Consider the following 22,316-nt stretch of genomic DNA (forward strand, 5'->3'; position numbering starts at 1 on the left):
TTTCTCACATAATGGAGATTTTAGGTTGAAAAGTAATTCCCACATAATTGAATCTAATGTTATATTTAGACATGGACGACGAAAGGCTATTCTCACACATGATCTAATGAGCTATCATAATGAAACAAGTTATTCCTTAATAAGTACTCCGTGGGATAAATGCTTAGCACCGAGTGGATATTGAATATGAGATAGAAGCTCTCCCATTAAGAAAGGTTGGGTTTCTAGAAGTATCTCATGATATGGAAGCTCCCCCGTTAAGAAAGTCCAGGGTTTTTAGTAACAATCTCCTTATCCCATAACTACCTGCCCCCGTAGGATATTTAGCTAGTGGATCCACTTAAAAGCTAACAAATGATGGTCTTACCTTAGAGTAGGACAACCTTTTTCGGTGTGGGTAACACTAGATTCCATGTTAAGCTCACATGGTCTATGTCGGTTAAGGCTTATTCCCACTATGACAAGAATATGAATTATGAACTGTGACTACTCAAGGAGTTTTACTTAGTATGGGTGAGATTATGGGATCTTATTCATACATTGCACAAGTAGGCTTTGAGAGTATTTATGGTAGGTTCCTCTGATGGTATGATGATTTATGAGTTGACTATGCTTATGACTTATGCTCTTCCACTATCTTCAAAATGATGCTTTAACTTAGTAAATTGCATGCATTCAATTAAAATGTCCCTTTTAGCATGTTGTAGTGATTTTGTACATGACTATCATACTTAGTGCAATTTTGTACTAACCCATATTTTCTTACATTTTTCCCAAGTGTAGGGTCCGGTTCTCAAGGTGGTTCCCATTGTTGCTAGAGCTTGGATTTGTTCATTTCTCATTGCTTGTTGGTGAGTCCTTGTGAATCGAGGACATATGATTTCATTTATAGTTTCATTCTTGTATTTCCATTTTGGATTGTATTGTATGGGCTGTGACCCTATTTGATTCGACTATTGTAACATATGGCTATTTGACGTAAGTCTAGCCTTTTGCTTTCATTTATAAAAATTTTGGACTTGAAAATGCGTTTTACTCTTATTATTCTAATGCTTTATGTTATGATATGCTAAGTGGCTTACATGGGGCCTTCCGGGGTTCTATGTGCCATGTTACGTCTAGGGAGTACTCCTGGGTCGTGATATTTATATCCTCTAACAACATAGCATTTCTGCACTATGTCTTCACTAGGTCAGATACCCCAAATAGGAACTTACTCATTTATGTCCTGGGATCGGCAACCATATGTGGAGCACACCTGGAGAGCTGGGTGAACTTAAGTCCGTACTCTTAGATTGATATTGAACCTTGTCTCAAATTCATAAATTTCTGAGCTTTAGCCTCCCTCATCTCTCTTGGGAGGAACCTCTCCAGAAAAGCTCTGGTAAAACCCCTTCAAGTCACAAGAGTTGCATTCTCACCCCTATTTTCCTTCCACTGTGTGAACCATATGTGAGCCACATCCTTAAGCTGGTAGGACGCCAACTCTACCCTATCATTTCCAATCACCTGCATCACTCCAATGATTTTCTTGACCTCATCAATGAAGGTCTGGGGGTCTTCACCAACTTGTGACCCTAGAAACTCAGGCGGATTCATCCTAACAAAATCTCAGACCCTAGCTTCCACTGATCCTCCAATAGTATTAGTAGGAACTGCACCTACTGATTGTTCTGGTTGGCCACACTTTGAGCCAAAAGTTGGATAGCATTTTGAAACTCAACATTCGACACCTCATGGTCTGGAATGGAGGAACTACATCAGCATCCCTTGCGTAAGATCTACGGGAGGCATGATCTAAAACACATAACGATGGATTAGAAACAAGAAGTTGGATCATACCTCACGCATGATAAGAGTAGCAAAGAGAATGAAGTTTTCTTAAAACACTTTGTACCCTCTCTCCCATTAGATGTGGTGCACTTCACACCCACGAAATTGACTCTACTTAGTGCGGCTTTTCAGACATCCTAGGACTCTTCAACCTAATGCTCTGATACCAATTTTGTCATGCCCCGAGGCTACCCCCTTGACGTAAACACGTGACCTAGGATCACGAGTGACCCCAAGCTAACCCTAAGTTGGCATATCATAAGTATACTTAAACAACTAAACAAAAGATACTATGTGAAAGCTTAAAACATAAGATAAACTGAATTATGGGGAATACCCAATACTGGTCTGAATATATAAATACTAAATAAGAGTTAATGATACTGGACTATAACTTAATAAATAAAGTTGAATCTAGCTATGTCTGAATAAAGCCTCTAACTTACTAGAGATGCTGGGACATGCCCAACTAACTCTAGCAAAATGAAACTGAAATGAAAGACTAAAATATGAAAACATGTCTATTATCCTCGAAGTATGCAGACTCACCACTGAAGCTGCTGAAGGTGGATCGGGAACCGATCTACGCGTGATCTGAATGCTGAGGACATGAACCTACATCATGAAACAATGTAGTGGAGAGTATACGTTAGTACTTGAAAGGTACTGAGCATGCATGATGGGATAAAGCTGAACAACATATAAATTGAACAAAGCATACTGAGCAATGATATAATCTAAACATTATGAAGATACTAAAATATATATAAATGAACTAAACTTAATGCAATGACCAAGTACATAACATGCTGAGACTGATTACTGAAATATATAATTGAAAACTTGGTCAAATGCACTAAAATCTGACTCTAGGNCCACTGAAGCTGCTGAAGGTGGATCGGGAACCGATCTACGCGTGATCTGAATGCTGAGGACATGAACCTACATCATGAAACAATGTAGTGGAGAGTATACGTTAGTACTTGAAAGGTACTGAGCATGCATGATGGGATAAAGCTGAACAACATATAAATTGAACAAATCATACTGAGCAATGATATAATCTAAACATGATGAAGATACTAAAATATATATAAATGAACTAAACTTAATGAAATGACGAAGTACATAACATGCTGAGACTGATTACTGAAATATATAACTGAAAACTTGGTCAAATGCACTAAAATCTGACTCTGGGAGCTACGTGGAGTCCGATGTATACGCCCCATTGAGAGGACCCAACATACCTTGCCAGGGGTATACAGGCATGACTGGAGTGATCACTAAATCTGATGCCCACAGAGGGGACTTATAAACCTACGAGGGTACGTAGTTCTGAGACTATGAGGGTAACTAAACCCTAGTTCAACTCGGTGTTAAGCCTACTCCTAATTGGGAATGTGTAACATACAACATAACTAAACTATACTGTATAACTCAATATTCTGACATGCTAACTTAAAATGCACCATTTCAGTACTGATAATGAAAAATTCGAAATCTTAGGCATGTATATCTGTTTATCTAACCTAGCAAGTGTAATTCATAAACTAAACGAATCTACAGATCTAGGGTTCTAAGTTTCATGCAAGGAATTAAGAAAACAAAGTTGCGAAAACATGATAATCTAATTAAGAACACTATAACAACTAAATCACCACAATTTTCTAAGGTTCTAGAAACCCTAGGTCTAATCAAGAGATAGAGAATAAAAAATCAAACTTAATTCTAGGGACCTAGTGGAAGAAAGGAATCCACTAGTGAAATCCCACATACCTGGTGACGAATTTCATGGAGAAATCTTTCAATATTGGGGCTGAAACTAAAGAAAACTTGTTGCGTTCTTTGAGAGGTATAGGGTCAACTATTTCCTAACTTTTTGCTCTAGTTTTGGAGAATGAATCGACTAGGGAAATATATGGTTAATTTACTAGGCCTAAACTGACCAAAACTACGTAGTTTAGGGGTTAAACGATGTTGTTTAGGTGTCCAACACATGGGGGAAAAGACCAAAATGACCCTAACTTAAAAGTTGTCGGGGCTACCGACGGACCTGATCGACGAACCGTAGGTCGACTGACGAGTCCGTCCTGTCAGTCGTCAATTGGTTGTCAGAGAGGGTTGTTAAGGGTCATGATCCATAGACCTGGGCAATGGACCGTGGTCCCACCTACAGTTCATAGGTACCATTGTGGCTCATGCCTTTTTCTTGAAATATTCTATAGGAGTTGAGGTGACAAACCACGGACCCCACCTACGGTCCGTAGGTGGTCTCCGTTGGTGTCACCTACAACTTCTGAAAATCTGCAATTTATCCTTTTTGAATTTGTGGTATTACACTCCTAATAAGTATATCCTTTTAACTGACATGGGAGAACCTAAAGGTTGTGATAAATTCATGCTAGATACTTATAGAGATAGGTAGGTAGAAGCCATGAAAGACGAGATGAAGTCACTTCACGAGAATGGCACATATTAGCTGGTGGAATTACCAAAAGGTAAGAAAGCTTTAAATAATAAATCGATCTTCAGATTAAATCAAGAGAAACACACATCTACATCTAGATACAAGGCTAGGTTAGTTGTCAAAGGTTTTGGTCAAAGAAATGTAATTTACTTCGATGAAATTTTTTCCCCTGTTGTGAAAATGTCCTCTATTTGTATGGTTCTAGGCTTAGCCGCAAGTCTAGATTTAGAGGTTGAGCAGATGGATGTCAAGACTGCCTTACTTCATGGTGATTTAGAAGAGGACATCTCCATGGAGCAATGTAACACCCCGCAACTAGAAAGAGATAGAATTAGAAAGAGTCATTTTTGTAAAGAATGAAAATCTGGAAAATTTGACAAAATTAAGTTAAGTATGAGTTTTGGGTGAACTTCAAAAAAGTATAACTCCTAGATCAGGATGTTTTATGTGTTCTAAAAGATACCGTAGGAAATATCTTTGAATTATCTTTCCAACGCCGCCAAGTTTGCTCAGTTTTGAATTCGTATGAGTGAGATATGCCCATTTGAAGTTGGGTTGTCTAGATAACAAAAGTCAAAACCGGATTTTTGAAAGGTATTGTGGTCTTTACACTACCCAATTAAATTATTTAGTTTATGGTAATTACTTAGTGGTCTAAACAAAATTTGGTCAGTTTATGCACTCAAAGAATTCATGCTAGGGTTTTTCGAGAAAGAACGCAAGAAGAGAAAAGAGGAGAAAGAGCCAAAGTTCGTCGTTCTTGAGGAATTGCTTGTGCATTTCGTCAAGGGTGATCCCTACGAGGTATGTGAGATCACATAGCGTTGGGTTAGTTCACCCACACGCCAATCATGATTTATTTCAGCGAATTTAGATTCTTGAAGGTTTAGAAATTGAGTTCTTGATGGGTTTTGTTGAGGTTCTATTGGGTTTTAGATTTTGTTGAAATTGTTGATTCAAATTCATGAAATTAGGTTTCGTTTTGNACGCAAGAAGAGAAAAGAGGAGAAAGAGCCAAAGTTCGTCGTTCTTGAGGAATTGCTTGTGCATTTCGTCAAGGGTGATCCCTACGAGGTATGTGAGATCACATAGCGTTGGGTTAGTTCACCCACACGCCAATCATGATTTATTTCAGCGAATTTAGATTCTTGAAGGTTTAGAATTGAGTTCTTGATGGGTTTTGTTGAGGTTCTATTGAGTTTTAGATTTTGTTGAAATTGTTGAGGAGTTGTTGATTCAAATTCATGAAATTAGGTGTCGTTTTGAGTAGATTCTTTCATACTTTTTTAATGTAGTCGAATTTAAGTGTTTGGGGAAAGAAGAAATTGAAACTAGAGGTTTTAGAGTTGAAAAAATACCAAAACAAATCGGACTTTTTTGGGCAGGGGTCTGGGGCACCACGCCAGTCAGAGGCCCCACTTTGGGTTCTGAATTTTTCAACTGGGACGCCGCGCCATCCAGTTCACCCTAACTTCAGTTCTAAAGTTTTGGGTCTGGCCCCGCGCCACTCAGAGCACCAAGGACGCCAAGTCTTCTATTTTTTCCCTCTTCTTTCCGTACTAGTTCCCTTGAAATGTACCTATGTTTCCTAGTTTATTCCTACACTCTAAGGAACTTTTAAACAACATGAAATCATCAATAACATGAGATCATGAGCCTTGAATCCATAATTCAATTCAACGAAAGTCAAGAGTCAAGTCAAGAAAAGTTCATAGAGTTTTCCGAAAGTCTTTTACAAACGTTTTAACGTTGTTTTAAGACTAGAAATTTGTGTTGAGTAAAGAGTAAATATTGAAGTTCATTTCTTCAAAAGAGTATATCGAGACTATGTATTTCCAAAGAGTAAGATGTTTCCACATTTAAACAAGAAATGGAAACTTTGATTTCCAAAAGAGCCTTTGAGCTAGTTTTCAGTAAAAGGTAAATACTTTCACAATTAAGCAAGAGAGGAAACTTTGATTTTTGAGAGGAACCTTTGAGCTAAGTCTTCAGCAATTATCTCAAACCACAAAAAGAAGTATGTTTTTAAACATAAGAGCTAGTATTATATTTTGGGAGTAGTATTGAGAACCGATATGGGGGAGTGTTCACACAACTCCCAGCCCCCATAAACCATGTAGCCACCATGGGTAGAAAAGGGTCATACTTTTTAGATGATTCCTTAGTGATTTTTAGCATAGACTAGTGGATCTACTTAGTAGTCAGGTTCTATACCCTCGGCAAGGTATAGGACGGCCCTGGCAGCATGAGGCAAAGCATTGTATCATCACAAAAGCTCTTAAATTATGGTTGTCGATTAGAGAAACTCCCACAAAAGTATTTTGTATTCTTATATACATAGAAGTAAATTGTATTTCTATATACATTCCAGAGTTTATATTATATCTTTGCATACATTCAGAGTTACTATGGTATTTCTAAATACACAGAGTTGTTATTCATGTTTTAAAAGCTTTTGTTTATATTGCATTTACAATATTGCTTTCTATTGAAATGAGTTCAGTTGAGTTGAGTTGAGACCAGGTTTTTTCTTTCAGTTCCTTCAAGCTTATGTATTTTTTAGTATTCCCTTCGCATGCTCGTACATTCAATGTAATGATGTCATTTGACCTACATCTTTTTATGATGCAGATACATGTAGGATCAGCATCCAACGCATCATTGATTCTAGTTGAGCTTCAGAGTTTGTTGGTGAGCCTCGTTGCTTCCGGAGGACCCCCTTTTATTGTTTTCAGTATGTTTAGTTCAATAGGATGTCGTGGATCTTGTCCCGACATCCATCTCAGTTGTTTAGAGGCTTTATAGAAAATTAGTGATGTTAGTTTTTGAGTCTTTCTATTTATTATTTTGATAGTTGAGACTTGAGTTGCCATTTCGGCCAGTGAATGTTATTTTCATACATTCTAAGTTTATTATTGAACAATTCAATTTACATTTAAAGTATTTATATCATGAGTAAGTCTTCCGCTGAGTAAGTAAGCTAGGCCAAGGGTTTGTTCGGGGCCAGAAATGGTTCTCAAGTTCCAGTCCTGCCTATGGTGTAGGCTCGGGGTGTGAAAACTTGGTATTAGAGCATAGAGTTTAAGAGTCCTAAGGAGTCTATGAAGCCGTGTTAGTAGAGTCATAGTTATCGGTGTGAAGTGTGCCACATCTATAATTAGGAGGTTGTAACACATAGGAATGTTCTCACTTCTTTCATACTCATTTCGTGCGATAGAGCTCTACAAAAGTTCCTTTCTAACTCGTCCTTGCGTGTGTCTTTCAGATCATGCCTCCACAAAGAGCTATCTAAGGTCGTCTGGCTAGAAGGATTGTTGAACCATAGGAAAAAGGGGTACCTAATGCACCAGAAGTCCAACCCCAAGGAGAGGTCACCAATGCTGAGTTCTGTGAGGCTATGCAGATGTTGAGCCAAGTTGTGACCAATCAAGCTAGGAAACAAAGTGGGAATCAACAAGAAGCGGCTGATAGTTCAAGTCTGAGAATTCTTAAGGATGAATCCACCAAGCTACACAGGTTCAAGTGTTACTGAGGATCCAAAATTTTTTATTGAAGAGCTTGAGAAGGTTTTTGAGATCATGCATGTTGTTGATACTAAGAGGGTGGAACTAGCTGCATACCAAATGAAGGGTGTCTCTAGGATATAGTTCGACCAATGGAAGAAGAACCGAGTGAGGGACCACCACCTGTGAGTTGGGATTGTTTAGAGGAGGCCTTCTTGGGGCATTTCTTTCCCCGAGAACTAAGGAGGCTAAGGTACAAGAGTTCCTCACTCTTAAGCAGGATTCTTTGAGCGTTCATGAGTATAGTCTGAAGTTCACACAACTTTCCCGGTATGCTCCGGAGATGGTTGTTGACATAAGGAGCAGGGTGAGTTTATTTATTGTTGGGTTGTCTTGCCTGTCAAGAAAGAAAGGCAAGGCAGCTATGCTGATAAGGGATATGGACATAGTAAGGCTTATGATCCATGTGCAACAAGTTGAGGAGGACAAGCTGAGGGATAGAGAAGATTTTAAGAATAAGAGGGCTAAGACATCAGGGAATGAGTTCAGGCAGCAAAAGAGTAATGTGAACCGGTCTTCCTTCCAATAGCTTCAAAAGGGACCTGCTCCATCATCTGCTAGTGCACATGCACCATAGAACAAAGGTGATTACAATAGTCAGAATTTCAAAGTTAAACCTGCCTATTCTTAGGGTAGTATGGAAAAAAGGGGTAGTAAGCTTCCTGCATGTGCTAAGTGTGGTAGGAACCACTCAGGGATGTGTCGTGATGGCTCCACTGGTTACTTAAAGTGTGGCCAGAATGGTCATTTTATGCGAGAGTGTCCAAAGAACAAACAGGGTAATGGTAACGAGGGCAATAGAGCCCAGCCTTCTTCAGTTGCCCCACCAGGCAAAGTTGCATCTAGAGGAGCTACTCTAGGGGCAAGCAGAGGAGGAAACTATCTTTATGCTATCACTAGTCACCAAGAAAAAGAGGATTCTCTAGATGTGTCACTGGTATGATCCAAGTCTTTAACCTTGATGTTTATACTTTGCTAGATCTAGGAGCGAGTTTATCTTTTGTAACTCCGTATATTGCAATAAATTTCGATATTCTTCCTGTAAAACTTAGTGAGCCCTTCAGTGTTTCTACACCTGTTGGTGAGTCTATTATAGCAGAGAGAGTCTATCGTGATTATACCATTTCTGTCAATCACAAGAGCACCATGGCTGATTTAGTTGAGTTAGACATGGTATATTTTGATGTTATTCTTGGAATGAACTAGCTTCATGCCTGTTTTGCCTCAGTTGATTGTAGAACTCAAGTTTTCAAGTTTTAGTTTCCAAATGAGCCAGTCTTAGAGTGGAAAAGTAGTTCAGCAGTGCCTAAGGGTCATTTTATTTCGTACCTTAAGGCAAGAAAGTTAGTTTCCAAGGGGTGTGTCTATCACTTAGTCCTAGTTAATGACTTTAGTGTTGAGATACCTCATATTCAGTTCCAGTAGTAAAAGAGTTTCCAGAAGTATTTCCAGATGATCTTCCTGGAGTCCCTCGTGAGAGAGAAATAGACTTTGGTATAGATATTTTTCCTGCTACTCGTCCTATATCTATTCATCCATATAGAATGGCACCAACAGAGTTAAAAAAATTAAAAGAGCAGTTGAAAGATCTCCTAGAGAAAGGTTTCATTCGACCAAGTGTTTCACCTTGGGGCGCTCCGGTCTTGTTTGTGAGGAAAAATGATAGTTCCCTTAGAATATGTATAGAGTACCGCTAGTCGAACAAGGTTACCATCAAGAATAAGTATCCTCTTCCGAGAATTGATGATCTCTTCGATCAACGTCAGGGTGCCACATGTTTCTCTATGATAGACCTTAGATCTGGCTACCATCAGTTAAGAGTAAGGAAATGTGATATTCCAAGATAGCTTTCAGGACCCGTTATGGTCATTATGAGTTTCTGGTTATGTTGTTCGGTCTAACCAATGCACCAGCAGCGTTCATGGACCTTATGAATAGAGTATTCAAGACTTATTTAGACATGTTTGTTATCATATTCATTGATGACATACTAATATATTCGATGAATGAGGAAGATCGTGCTAGCCATCTTTGAATAGTTCTCCAAACTTCAAAGGATAGGGAGTTGTATGCCAAGTTCTCCAAGTATGAGTTTTGGCTTGAGTCTGTGGCATTCTTAGGCCATATTGTTTCGAGTGATGGAATTAATGTTGACACCCTAAAAATAAAGGCAGTGTAGAATTGGCCTAGACCCACATCTCCAACTGATATTAAGAGTTTCTTGGCTTTGGCTGGCTATTATAGAAGGTTCGTAGAGGGGTTATCATCTAGTTCATCCCCTTTGACCAAGTTGACTCAGAAAACAGTGAAGTTCCAATGGTATGAAGGTTGTGAGTAAGGCTTTTAGGAATTAAAAAGAGATTGATTACTGCCCCAGTATTGACTTTACTAAAAGTACGCAAGGCTTCGTTGTATATTGTGATGCGTCCAGAGTTGGTTTGGGTTGTGTGATAATGCAGAATGACAAAGTTATAGCTTATGCCTCTAGACAGTTGAAAGTTCATGAGAAGAATTACCCAACCCATGATCTATAGTTAGCTGTCGTAGGATTTGCTTTGAAAATATGGTGTCACTATCTTTATGGTGTTCATGTAGATGTATTTACGGATCACAAGCGTCTTCAGTATTTGTTTAGTCTGAAAGAGTTTAATCTTAGACAGAGGAGGTAGTTAGAATTACTCAAGGATTATGACACGAGTATTCCTTATCACCCATGTAAGGATAATGTTGTTGTTGATGCCTTGAGTAGATTATTTATTGGTAGTACTGTCCATGTTAAGGAAGAGAAGAAACAAGTAGTAAAATATGTGCATAGTCTTGCATGATTGGGAGTTCGCCTAATGGATTCCATAGAAGGACGGGTAGTGGTGATGAATGGGGTTGAATCATCATTAGTGTCAGAAGTGAAAGAAAAGCAAGACCAAGATCCTATTTTTCTTGAATTGAAGGCAAATGTTCATAAGCAAAACGTAATGGCTTTTGAACAAGGAGGAGATGGCGTGTTGAGGTATCAAGGTAGGTTATGTGTACCAATGGTGGATGAACTCCAAGAGAGGATCATGGATGAAGTTCATAGCTCCAGATATTCTATCCATCCGGGTTCCACAAAGATGTATCATGATTTGAGAGAAGTTTATTGGTGGAGTAGTATGAAGAAGGGAATTGCAGAGTTTGTTGTTAAGTGTGCGAATTGTCAACAAGTTAAAGTAGAGCACCAAAGGCTAGGTGGTATGGCTCAGAATATAGAGCTTCCGGAATGGAAGTGGGAGATGATCAATATGGACTTCATTACTGGGTTTCCATGGTCTCGCATGCAATATGATTCCATTTGGGTGATTGTCGATAGTTGAAAAAATCAACCCACTTTTTGCCGGTAAAGACTACCCATTCAGCAAAGGATTATGCCAAGTTGTACATTCAAGAGGTAGTAAGACTTCATGGAGTTCCGGTCTCCATTATTTTAGACAGAGGTGCGCAATTTATTGCACAGTTTTGGAAGTTATTCCAGAAAGGCTTCGGTTCAAAGGTGAACTTAAGTACTGCTTTTCATCCTATGGTCAAGTAGAGCGCACTATTCAGACTTTAGAAAATATGTTGAGGGCCTGTGTGATTGATTTCAAGGGCAATTGGGATGATCACCTACTTCTCATTGAGTTTGTTTACAATAGTAATTACTACTCTCACATCCAGATGGCTCCTTATGAAACTCTTTATGGAAGAAGATGTTGATCTCCTATTGGATGGTTTGAAGTTGGTGAAGCTGGGTTGATAAGACCATACTTAGTTCACCAAGCTATGTAAAAGGTGAAAGTTATTCAAGAGAGCCTGAAAATAGTGCAGAGTCGTCAAAAATCCTACACTGATATTAGGAGAAGAGACTTAGAGTTTGAAGTAGATGATTGGGTTTACTTGAAAGTTTCACCCATGAAGGGTGTTATGAGATTTGGTAAGAAGGGGAAGCTTAGTCCCCGGTATATTGGTCCTTACAGAATATCCAAGAGTATTGGCAATCTAGCTTATGAGTTAGATCTACCACAAGAGTTAGCAGTAGTTCATCCGGTATTCCACATCTCCATGTTCAAAAAGTGTATGGGCGATCCTTCATTGATCATACCAACTGAAGATACTGGAATCAAGGATAGTTTATCTTATGAGGAGATTCATGTTCAGATTCTAGACCGTCAGGTTGGCAAGTTAAGGACCAAGGAAGTAGTATCAGTCAAAGTTTTTTGGAGAAATCAGTTTGTTGAGGTAGCTACTTGGGAAGCTGAGGAGGATATGAAGAAGAGATATCCACATCTCTTTGGGCCCAAAGGAATTCCAGACAAAGGTACTAATTCTCTTCTTAGTACTCTATAATTTATATGCTTGATGTGTTAGATTTTCTTGTTGGGTGTTTGAGCTGAATGTTAGATGTTACACCCTTAGCCTACTAAGAGTAATCTCATTCGAGGGAAAATGTTCCCGAGGGGGAGATATTGTAACACCCCACAACAAGAAAGAGCTAGAAATAGAAAAAGTCATTTTTGGAAAGAATGAAAATCTGGAAAATTTGACAAAATTAAGTATGAGTTTTGGGTCGGTTTCAAATTATCATAAATATCAGGATGAGTTAGGTGTGCTACAAGATACCGTAGGAAATATCTTTGAATTGTCTTTCCAACGCCGCCAAGTTTTCTCAGTTTCGAGTTTGTATGAGTGAGATATACCCATTTGAAGTTGGGCTATCTGGATAAGGAAAGTCAAAACCAGATTTTGAAGGGTATTATGGTATTTTCACTACCCAATTAAATTATTTCATTTTTGGTAATTACTTAGGGGTGTAAAAACTGAATATTTTCAGTTTACGCACTCAAAGAATTCACGCTAGCGTTTTTAGAGAAAGAAAGCAAGAGGAGAAAAGAGGAGAAAGAGCCAAAGTTTGTCATTCGTGAGTAATTGCTTGTGGATTTCGTCAAGGGGTGATCCCTACGAGGTATGTGAGATCACATAGAGTTGGGTAAGTTCACCCATGCTCCAATCATGATTTATTTTAGTAAATTTAGATTCTTGAAGGTTTAGAAATTGAGTTCTTAATGGGTTTTATTCAAGTTCTATTGAGTTCTGGATTCGTTGAAATTGTTGAGGAGTTGTTGATTCAAATTCATGAAATTAGGTGCCTTTTGAGTAGATTCTTGCATATTTTGTTTATGTAGTCGAATCTAAGTGTTTGGGGAAAGAACCAATCGAAACTAGAGGTTTTAGAGTTGAAAAACGACCAATAAAAAATGGAATTTTCTGGGCAGGGGTCTGAGGCGGCACCCCACCCAGAGGCCCCCACTTTCGATTATGAAGTTTTTCCCCTGGAACACCACTCCAGCCAGTGTACCCCAACTTCAGTTCTGATGATTTGGATCTGGCGCCCCGCGCTACTCATAGCGCCAAGGATGCCAGGTCTTCTACTTTTTCCCTCTTCTTTTCATACTAGTTCCCTTGAAACGTACCTATGTTTCCTAGTTAATTCCTACACTCTAAGGTACGTCTAAACAACATGAATTCATTTATAACATGAGATCATGAGCCTTTAATCCATAATTCAATTCAAGGAAAGTTAAGAGTTAAGTCAAGAAAAGTTCATAGAGTTTTCCAAAAGTCTTTTACAAACGTTTTAACTTTGTTTTAAGACTTGAATATTAAGTTGAGTAAAGAGTAGAGATTGAACTTTATTTCTTCAAAAGAGTATATCGGGACTAGGTATTCCCAAAGAGTAAGATGTTTTCACATTTAAACAAGAAAATGAAACTTTGATTTCCAAAAGAGCCTTTGAGCTAGTTTTCAGTAAAGAGTAAATGCTTTCACAATTAAGGAAGTGAGGAAACTTTAATTTCCAATAGGAACCCTTGAGCTAAGTTTTGAGCAATTATCTCAAATCATAGAAAGAAGTATGTTTTTAAACATAAGAGTTAGTATTATATTTTTGTAGCAGTATTGATCACCGATATGGGGGAGAGTTCAGAAAACTTCCAGCCACCATGGGTAGAAAAGGGTCATACTTTTTAGATGATTCCTTAGTGCTTTTTAGCATAAACTAGTGGATCCACTTAGTAGTCAGGTTCTATACCCTCGGCAAGGTATAGGACGGCCCTGGCAGCGTGAGGCAAAATGCTGTATCATCACAATAGCTCTTAAGTGATGGTTGTCTGTTAGAGAAAATCCCACATAAGTATTTTGTATTCTTATATTCACAGAAGTAAATTGTATTGTTATTTACATTCCAGAGTTTATATTGTATCTTTGCATACATTCAGAGTTACTATGGCATTTCTAAATACATAGAGTTGTTATTCATATTTTAAAAGATTTTGTTTACATTGCATTTACACTATTGATTTATATTGAAATGAGTTTAGTTCAGTTGAGACCAGGTTTATTCTTTCAGTTCCTTTCAAGTTTATGTCTTGTTTAATATTACCCTCGCATGCTCGTACATTCAATGTACTAATGTCATTTGGCCTACATCTTTTTATGATGCAGATACATGTAACTAGGATCAACATCCAGCTCATCATTGATTCTAGTTTAGCTTCAGAGTTTGTTGGTGAGCCTCTTTGCTTTCGGAGGATCCCCTTTTCTAGTTTTCAGTATGTTTAGTTCATTAGGATGTCGTGTATCTTGTCCCGACGTCCATCTCAATTATTTAGAGGCTTCATAGACAGTTAGTAATGTTAGTTATTGAGTCTTTCTATTTCCTGTTTTGATGGTTGAGACTTGAGTTGCCACTTTGGCCAGTGAATGTTATTTTAATACATTCTAAGTTTATTATTAAACAGTTCAGTTTACGTTTATAGTATTTATATCATGAGTAAGTCTTCCGTTGAGTAAATAAGTTATGCCAAGGGCTCGCTCGGGGCCAGAAATGGTCCTCGAGTGTCAGTACCGCCCAGGGTGTAGGCTCGGGGAGTGACAAGCAACCTGAAGGCTTCATAGTTAAAGGAATAGAAAACCATGTTTGTAAATTGAGAAAGAGCTTGTGTAGCTTGAAACAAGCTCCAAGGCAGTGGTATATGGAGTTTGAATCAGGGATATAAGAAAGCTGCTTCAGATCGTTGTGTATTCTTTCAGAAGTTCTCTGATGATGATTTTATTATCTTACTACTTTATGTGGATGATATGATGATTGTTGGGAAAAATAAATCTAGAATTGCAAACCTTAAGAAGGAGTTGAGCCAATTGTTCGCGATGAAGGACTTGGGGCAGCAAAGAAGATCTTAGGCATACAAATTCATTGAGATAGACACAAGCAGTAGTATATTGAGAAAGTAATTAAGAGGTTAAACATGACAAAGACAAAAGTGGTTAGTACACCTCTTGCTAAACACTTTATGTTGAGTACAACCCAGAGTCTACTAATGAAGAGAATAATGAGATGTCATGTATTCCATTTGGCTCTGTAGTTGATAGTTTGATGTATGTTATGGTTTGCACTAGACTAAATATAACACATGTTGTTGGAACCGTTAGCATATTTCTTTTAATTCCTGGAAAAGAACATTGGAAGGCAGTGAAATGGATATTAAGATATTTGAAGGGTACTTCAGATATGGAGTTGTGCTTTGGTTGTGGTAAGCCTGAAACTTGTATGCTACATAGATTCTGATTTGGGAGGAAATCTTGACAATTCAAAATCCATTTCTTTTTATTTGATCACTTTTGGAGGGGGGGCTATTTCCTGGAAATCAAGACTATAGAAGTGCATAGCTCTATCTACCACCGAAGCTGAATATATTGCCATCACTGAAGGTGCCAAACAATTGCTTTGGATGGAGGAGTTTGTCAAAGATTTTTACTTTGAACAATAAGGTTCGTCTTATTTTGTGATAATCAAAGTGCTATTTATCTCACCAAGCACTTTACCTTTCATTCTAAGTCCATGCATATTAGTAGAAAGTATCATTGGATTAGAATGGCCCTCGAAGAGAAATTATTTAAGGTTGAGAAGATANAAGTGCTATTTATCTCACCAAGCACTTTACCTTTCATTCTAAGTCCAAGCATATTAGTAGAAAGTATCATTGGATTAGAATGGCCCTCGAAGAGAAATTATTTGAGGTTGAAAAGATACACACTGATGACAATTCTTCAGATATGCTTACAAAAGTGGTGATCGTAGACAAACATGAGTTTTGTAGAAATGTGGCAGGCATGAAGCATGTCAAGAGTTCCTCCACTTGAAGTCCATTTGGCCCCTTGGCTGGAGGGGGAATTTGTTGGGCTATGACCCATGTTCCAGCGAAAGGCCCATGGCCTAATCCTACTTGAAAAAGGATTGGAGTTATTCTCTTTATTTTGTTTCCAATTCTATTAGGAAAAGGATTTGAATAGTAGTTATATTTGGAGTTGGTTTTGGATTTGTAAGAAGAAGTACAATTCTATAAATAGAGGAGGTTCTTGAGAGAATTGTTCAATTGTTCATTTGTACTGTCTTGGAAAGACATTAGGATATAAGAGAGGTTTTTGAGAGAGCTTTCAACAAGAGAGAAGACAGAAGAAAAATGGTTCCTTTGTTGCGGTCTTTTTCTCCGACCAGCAATATTCAGATCATGTTTCCCAATTAACTCACCATTGGATCGGGTAGAAATTTTGACTGAGTGTTCCTGACCTTTTGGTGGTTGATTTGAACGGTTGAGATCGGATTAGAAATGTCACGACCTAGGGGTACCCCTTAGATGTAACATGGTGTATAGAACCCCGAAGGACTCCATACAAGCCATTTAGCTTTCATAATATAAGAAATATAACCAAAAGAGTAAAACAACATTTAAAGACCAAAACATTTTTTTTAAAGAGAGGAAATCTAGACATTTTATCTCATCATAGCCATCTATTACAATCGAATGAACTTGGGCCTAGCCCATACATCCCGTCCAAAAAGGGAAAATACATAAAAGAAACCGAAAACAATAAAACTCCATCCTCAAAGCATGATGACTCACCAAAGCTTGGAAATCTCTAAATCAACACTTGGCTACGAAATGGATGACCCTGACTGTCGGACCCTCCATTTGGGAAAAAATGTAGGCAAGAGTATGCGTTAGTAGAAAAATGCATTAAATATGATAGTCATGCATAAAAACATTTAAAACATGCAAAAAGGGACATTTCATTTCAAGACATGCAATTGAGCAAGGTAAAACATAATATAAATAGGGTTAGAAATAATAAGTCATTAAACATAGTCAATGCAACCAACATCATCTTTAAAACCTTTAAACTCATATGTGATACTTCTTGAAGTAACCTTAGTTCATTATTCATGTTATTGTGCGAATAAGCCTTAACCGACATTCAGACCACGAAAGCTATAACATGATCACCTGGTGTCTCCCACACTGAAAAGGGTTGTTCTACTTGCCTAAGGTAGAACCATGAACTTCTAGCTTAAGTGGATCCACTAGCTAATCAACCTATGGGGGAACATAATTTAAGGGATAAGGAGATTGTTACTAGAAACCTGACCTCTAATGACGAGAGAGCTTCCATCTCACATCAATATCCTCTCGGTGCTAAGCATAAATCCCACGGAGTAGTTATTAAGTCTTGACTTATCTTATCATAGGATTGCTCCTTAGACCATGTGTGAGTAAACCTTTCACCATCCATGATCTATTCATAATAGCTCTTAGCCTTTGATTCAATTAGGTGAGAAAGCCTTTCAACCTAAGAATCCTTACTATGTAAGAAAACCTTTCACATCATGTTAATATATGTTTATGAGAATGTCCTTTCAACAACACAACAACAATATCATATTCATTGACACTTTACTCTCAAAGCATCCTTAAAGTATTTACATAAATTTCATAAAGACATGCATAATCTCATAATTTTCCCTTTCAAGGTTCAAAGCCTACTTTCAATTACCAAATCTAGAATTCAAGCATTAGATAGGGATTTCATCATAAATTCATCTGATTCTATCACTTCATGCATTAGTTCATAAAAATCCTCTTTCATCAACAAAGACCCACATAATATCATCATAATTGAGAAATATGGGATTTACATGGGTTCATGGGGAAACATCATAAAAATCATAAGGATTCATCAATTCATGCTTAATATAACATAATTCAATCATTTAAATTAACTTTGAAGAGAACTCATGATAATTGAAGAAAACTCTAACAATTGGGAATTTCTACCTTTTTGAAATTGGAGATGTTTTAGGGAACTCCATGGATGAAAGGAACCCATGGATTAAAACTACCATACCTTACTATCAAAGCCCAAGGAAATTGATGTATGAAAGCTTGCTTTTGAACCCTAGCTTGAATCTCCTTCTTTTTCTTCTTCTTCAAGTTTCTAGAGAGAGAATTTATTTGAGAGGAAGAATTTTGGGGATTTCTTTTGGGTTTTGGAAATAATGACTTGAATGAGTGAGTTTTAGAGTTAAAATGACTTATATAGGGGTCTTAGACTTAGGAAAAACGACATATATTTAGTTTAATTAAAACTGGAATGACCCATTTAACCCCCACTTGGCAGTGCACTATCCACTTTTCACGAGAGGATCCACGAGTCGTGGTCCTCCTCGTGGTCTTGGACCAGTGGCTAGGCCACCCTCTCTTAGCCCCTAAAAATCTAAGGCACCACCACGACACCTCCCATGGCCGTGAAGTGGCTCGTGTGGAAGAGGCTGTTTTGGGCAACCTTGGGGAGCTATTGCCTTGCCTTCCACGAGTGGCACCATGATCTGTGGTGACCACCACGAAACATCAAGGCTCTCGTGGGAAGGTAGGCAGTGCCTAGGAAAGGTTGGGTTGTCCAAGCCCTCTTCCTTGGCCCTTGCCATCTCACTTTGCCCTAGTGTAGTCTATTAGATTGTAAGGTGTTACACAGAAGTCAGTAAGATCCGGGTATAGGTCCCGAACAGAAGCAGGGTTTGTTGGTATAGATATTGTTTGTTCTCTTTTGGAACTTGTTATGTAGCCATTAGAATAATATTTGTAACCCTCTTAATGTTATAGTGAAGCAATTCAGATCCTGTAGATCCCTTGGTTGTAACCTTCGGTTTGAAGGATTTTTCGACGTTAAACTTGGTGTTCTTTATTTTTAGATTTTTGTTTTCATATTTTTGTCACAACAACAAGCACATGCCCAAGAGTGTAAAACAATTAACCCAATCTCTATAGCCCATAAAGCACATATAACAACATACAAGTGTAGTCCCACAAGTAGGTCTCGCAAACAGGATGTGGGTGTTTCAATTTTGAAGGCAAAAGAGAAAGTAGGTTATTGTGGAGCCTCATTGAAAGCAGGAGGAAGAGCTTGTTGGGCGTTGGTTGTTGTAGTGAGCTACCAAAGTATCAAAGCAGTAGACAACCTTTTCAATTAAATTAACAAATTAAATCACAATCTTTCGACGATCAATTTAACAAATGCGACGCAGAATATGAACAAAGTTTCCATAAAAGAAAATTGGGGAGACCGAAAGAATGAAAAAGAAAAGTATTTTTTTATCTTTTCCTTTTCCAAAAGTGGTATGCTCAAAAAATGTAATTACCTTTTAATATTTTTTATCTTTTCCAAACATAACCAAAAAAATTACCTTTATTTATTAAAAATATACATTAACTTTTTATTCGATTCAATGTAAAATTAATGTTAAGTTAATACACCTAAATGGTAAAATAATATTTTCACCTTCGGTTCACAATTAATTTTTATACCAACAGGTAAAGGAAAATGAAGTATCACAAAAGGATGTGTTACAGCACATGTGTTGCTCCTCTCTTAATCAGAAAATTTAGGTTCGAATACTGAATATGAAAAAATCCTTGGTAGAAAACATTTTTCCTCGAATTGGACCCTACACAAAGTGAAATACTGGAAGTCAGAAAAAAATTAATATAATTAAAATGATTTTGCTCTCTTTAGTAGATCGGAAATTAAAAAAATAAGAAAGAAGATGAAGATTAAGATGCAAGTGTGGTGGTGATGCGATGGGGGTGTTCGAAGAAGGAAAAAGGGGGCGAGGTAAGGGGTTCAAAATAAGAGAAAAGTGTTGAGGGTTTGCAGAAGAAGAAAGGGGATTGGGGCTGGGGTGGGCAGTCTGGAGAAGATGAAAGGAGATGACTTTTCTTCTTTTTTAATTATATAATGCATCTATTAGTGGGACCAGTTTTTTAACAAAAAATAAATGCGCGCCTGACTATTTTGTTATGCCACATAGCATTAAGGGTGGTATTTATTCACTTCAAATAAAATTAAGGAAGTAAATAAACGTATATATAAATAAAATGCTAAAGTAAGTTTTGCTACTAAATCAGGGGAATTTATATGTGTTTTTCTAATTTGAATAAGCCATGAAAATCTACATTTGAAATAATTGAGCAACACCTCCATAATACTTATCAATCATTTGGTAGAACATACTGAAGAAAATAATACATACTAACTTTGATATTATTAATTTTTTGTTTGGTAATAATTAAATTTATTAATACCATTTTTGTACGTGATAAACTATAACAACACCAATACATGATACTATTTCTATTCTAATATATATTATTCACGGCTATTCTTATTCATTTAACACAAACCATATTATAATTGTTGGTTAAAAAAAAATAATTTAGTTCCAACATAAAAAAAATGAAAAAATGTGAAAGAGAAAAAACAGAGAAAAACAAAAACTGAAAACTGAAAAATGGTTATGGCCGTCATTTATAACTATAAATTCCCTCCTCCTCCTCTCCCTTTTTCTTATGTTTCCCACTAAAATTGTCTCCCAAATTTCCAATTCGTTATCATCAACTGCCATGGATGAAAAGAAGTGCTACGGCAAGTTAGGATTTTACTATATTCTAGAGAAATATCTTTTTCATTTTTGGGGAATTGTATCATTTCTTCAATGTCTAATCCAAAGCCTTCACTTGCCTGGAAGATGACCTTCTTTTACAATTTCTTTCCATCAAAAAAAGAAGAAGAAGCTTGCAAACTTAACAGCACTGAATGTAGTGAGTCGAGAGCTATTTGAAATACAAGATATATATCCTCCCCGAAAATTAATCTGAAAATTCCATGGCAGATCAAGATAAAGATTACCAGCCAGAAAACACACTAAATTTTATGGAAACAAGAATTAGCTCAGGGTGACCAATCACAATCTAAAAATCCAACTTTCAACACAGATTAAAAAATAAAAATAAAATATTATACAAGCCTAAGAGAGCAAAAGAAACTCCTTTAATGGCCGGACTTGAAATGTCAGTTTGTATGCGTCCAGGCCTAATCATATTTTGGGTCCAGGCCCATTCATATTTGTATTTGCATTTATGGTGGTGAGTGACTGATTTTGACATATAAGGAAACTTTTTTTATCACAATTCATCTAAAAGTTGTTTTCCGTTACCGCCTTTACACAAAACATACTTCTATATAACCCAATTACCCAGACGCTACTCATCATTATATCCAGTTTTCTAAAAAAAATAAATGTTTCTACTCTGTTATGTTTTATAAAGTGGTTATTAGACCAACATAGTTGTGTCGTATTGTAGACAGATCCTTAGAGATATACTAATATTTGCATTACAAATTTTACAAGTATCAACCCCCTCCTCAAGTAGTAGCAGTAGTAGTAGTACCTCAACCTAATTACTGGTAATCTTTATTTTGATCTGCCATGGAATTTTTAGATTTATTTTCGGGGAGGATATATACATATCTTGTATCTCAATTAACTCTCGAGTCACTACATACCAAGTGTTGTTAAGTTTTCAAGCTTGTTCTTCATTTTTTGATTGAAAGAAATTGTAAAAAAAGGTCTTCTTCCAGGTAAGCGAATGCTTTGGATTAGACATTGAAGAAATGATACAATTCCGCAAAAATGAAAAATAGATTTCTCTAGAATATTGTAAAATCCTAACTTGCAGTAGCACTTCTTTTCATCCATGCCAGTTGACGATAATGAATTGGAAATTTAAGAGACAATTTTAGTGGGAAACAAAAGAAGAATGAGAAGAAAGAGACGAAGGAGAAGAACGAGACGGAGGAGAAGGAGGAAAAGAAGGAGACGAAGGAGAAGAAGGAGGAGGAGGAGTTAACAAAAGTATAAGATGAAAATAAGTCTTTTCTTGGTGTGCACTACAAGAAAATAAGCTTTTAGCGAAGGGATATTCGGTCTTTAAAAGCCTTAGCGCGGTCGCTATTAGTCAAAAATGAAGGGAAAAGTCCAGTACATGTATATTATGATAATTGACAGTGATGTTGAATATATCAAAGGAAATAAATACTATAGAAAATATATACTATAATAGAATATTATTCAAACATATGAAAACTTAAGAGATATGAAAAAAAAAAACAAAAATTAAAGCTCAATATACGATAAAATTGCTCGAAATAGACAAAGTTCAATGAGATGCGAAAGAGAGCACTAACAGATTTCTATTCCAAATAGATAA

General features: G+C 37.1%; 1 protein-coding gene across 1 annotated transcript; it reads left to right on the top strand.

Annotated features, from left to right (window-relative positions):
- The first annotated feature begins 8,563 nt into the window (after positions 1–8,563).
- Positions 8,564–21,967, top strand: LOC125845837 (protein PXR1-like). The gene is made up of 3 exons (XM_049525350.1): positions 8,564–8,803; positions 13,226–13,299; positions 21,838–21,967. The coding sequence occupies exons 1-3, from the start codon at positions 8,564–8,566 to the stop codon at positions 21,965–21,967; spliced, it is 444 nt and encodes a 147-aa protein (XP_049381307.1).
- The last annotated feature ends 349 nt before the right edge of the window (positions 21,968–22,316 follow it).

The sequence above is a fragment of the Solanum stenotomum genome, chromosome 11, assembly GCF_019186545.1.
Source record: "Solanum stenotomum isolate F172 chromosome 11, ASM1918654v1, whole genome shotgun sequence".
NCBI classification, from domain to species: domain Eukaryota; kingdom Viridiplantae; phylum Streptophyta; class Magnoliopsida; order Solanales; family Solanaceae; genus Solanum; species Solanum stenotomum.

What these genes read in the sequence shown, in the direction of transcription:
- LOC125845837 (XM_049525350.1), top strand. Translation starts at nt 8,564, where the DNA reads ATGTGTCGTGATGGCTCCACTGGTTACTTAAAGTGTGGCCAGAATGGT. An exon ending in ATTCTCTAGATGTGTCACTG is followed by an intron (nt 8,804 to 13,225) that starts GTATGATCCAAG and finishes ACACCACTCCAG; the next exon opens with CCAGTGTACCCCAACTTCAG. An exon ending in CATAGCGCCAAGGATGCCAG is followed by an intron (nt 13,300 to 21,837) that starts GTCTTCTACTTT and finishes TGGAAATTTAAG; the next exon opens with AGACAATTTTAGTGGGAAAC.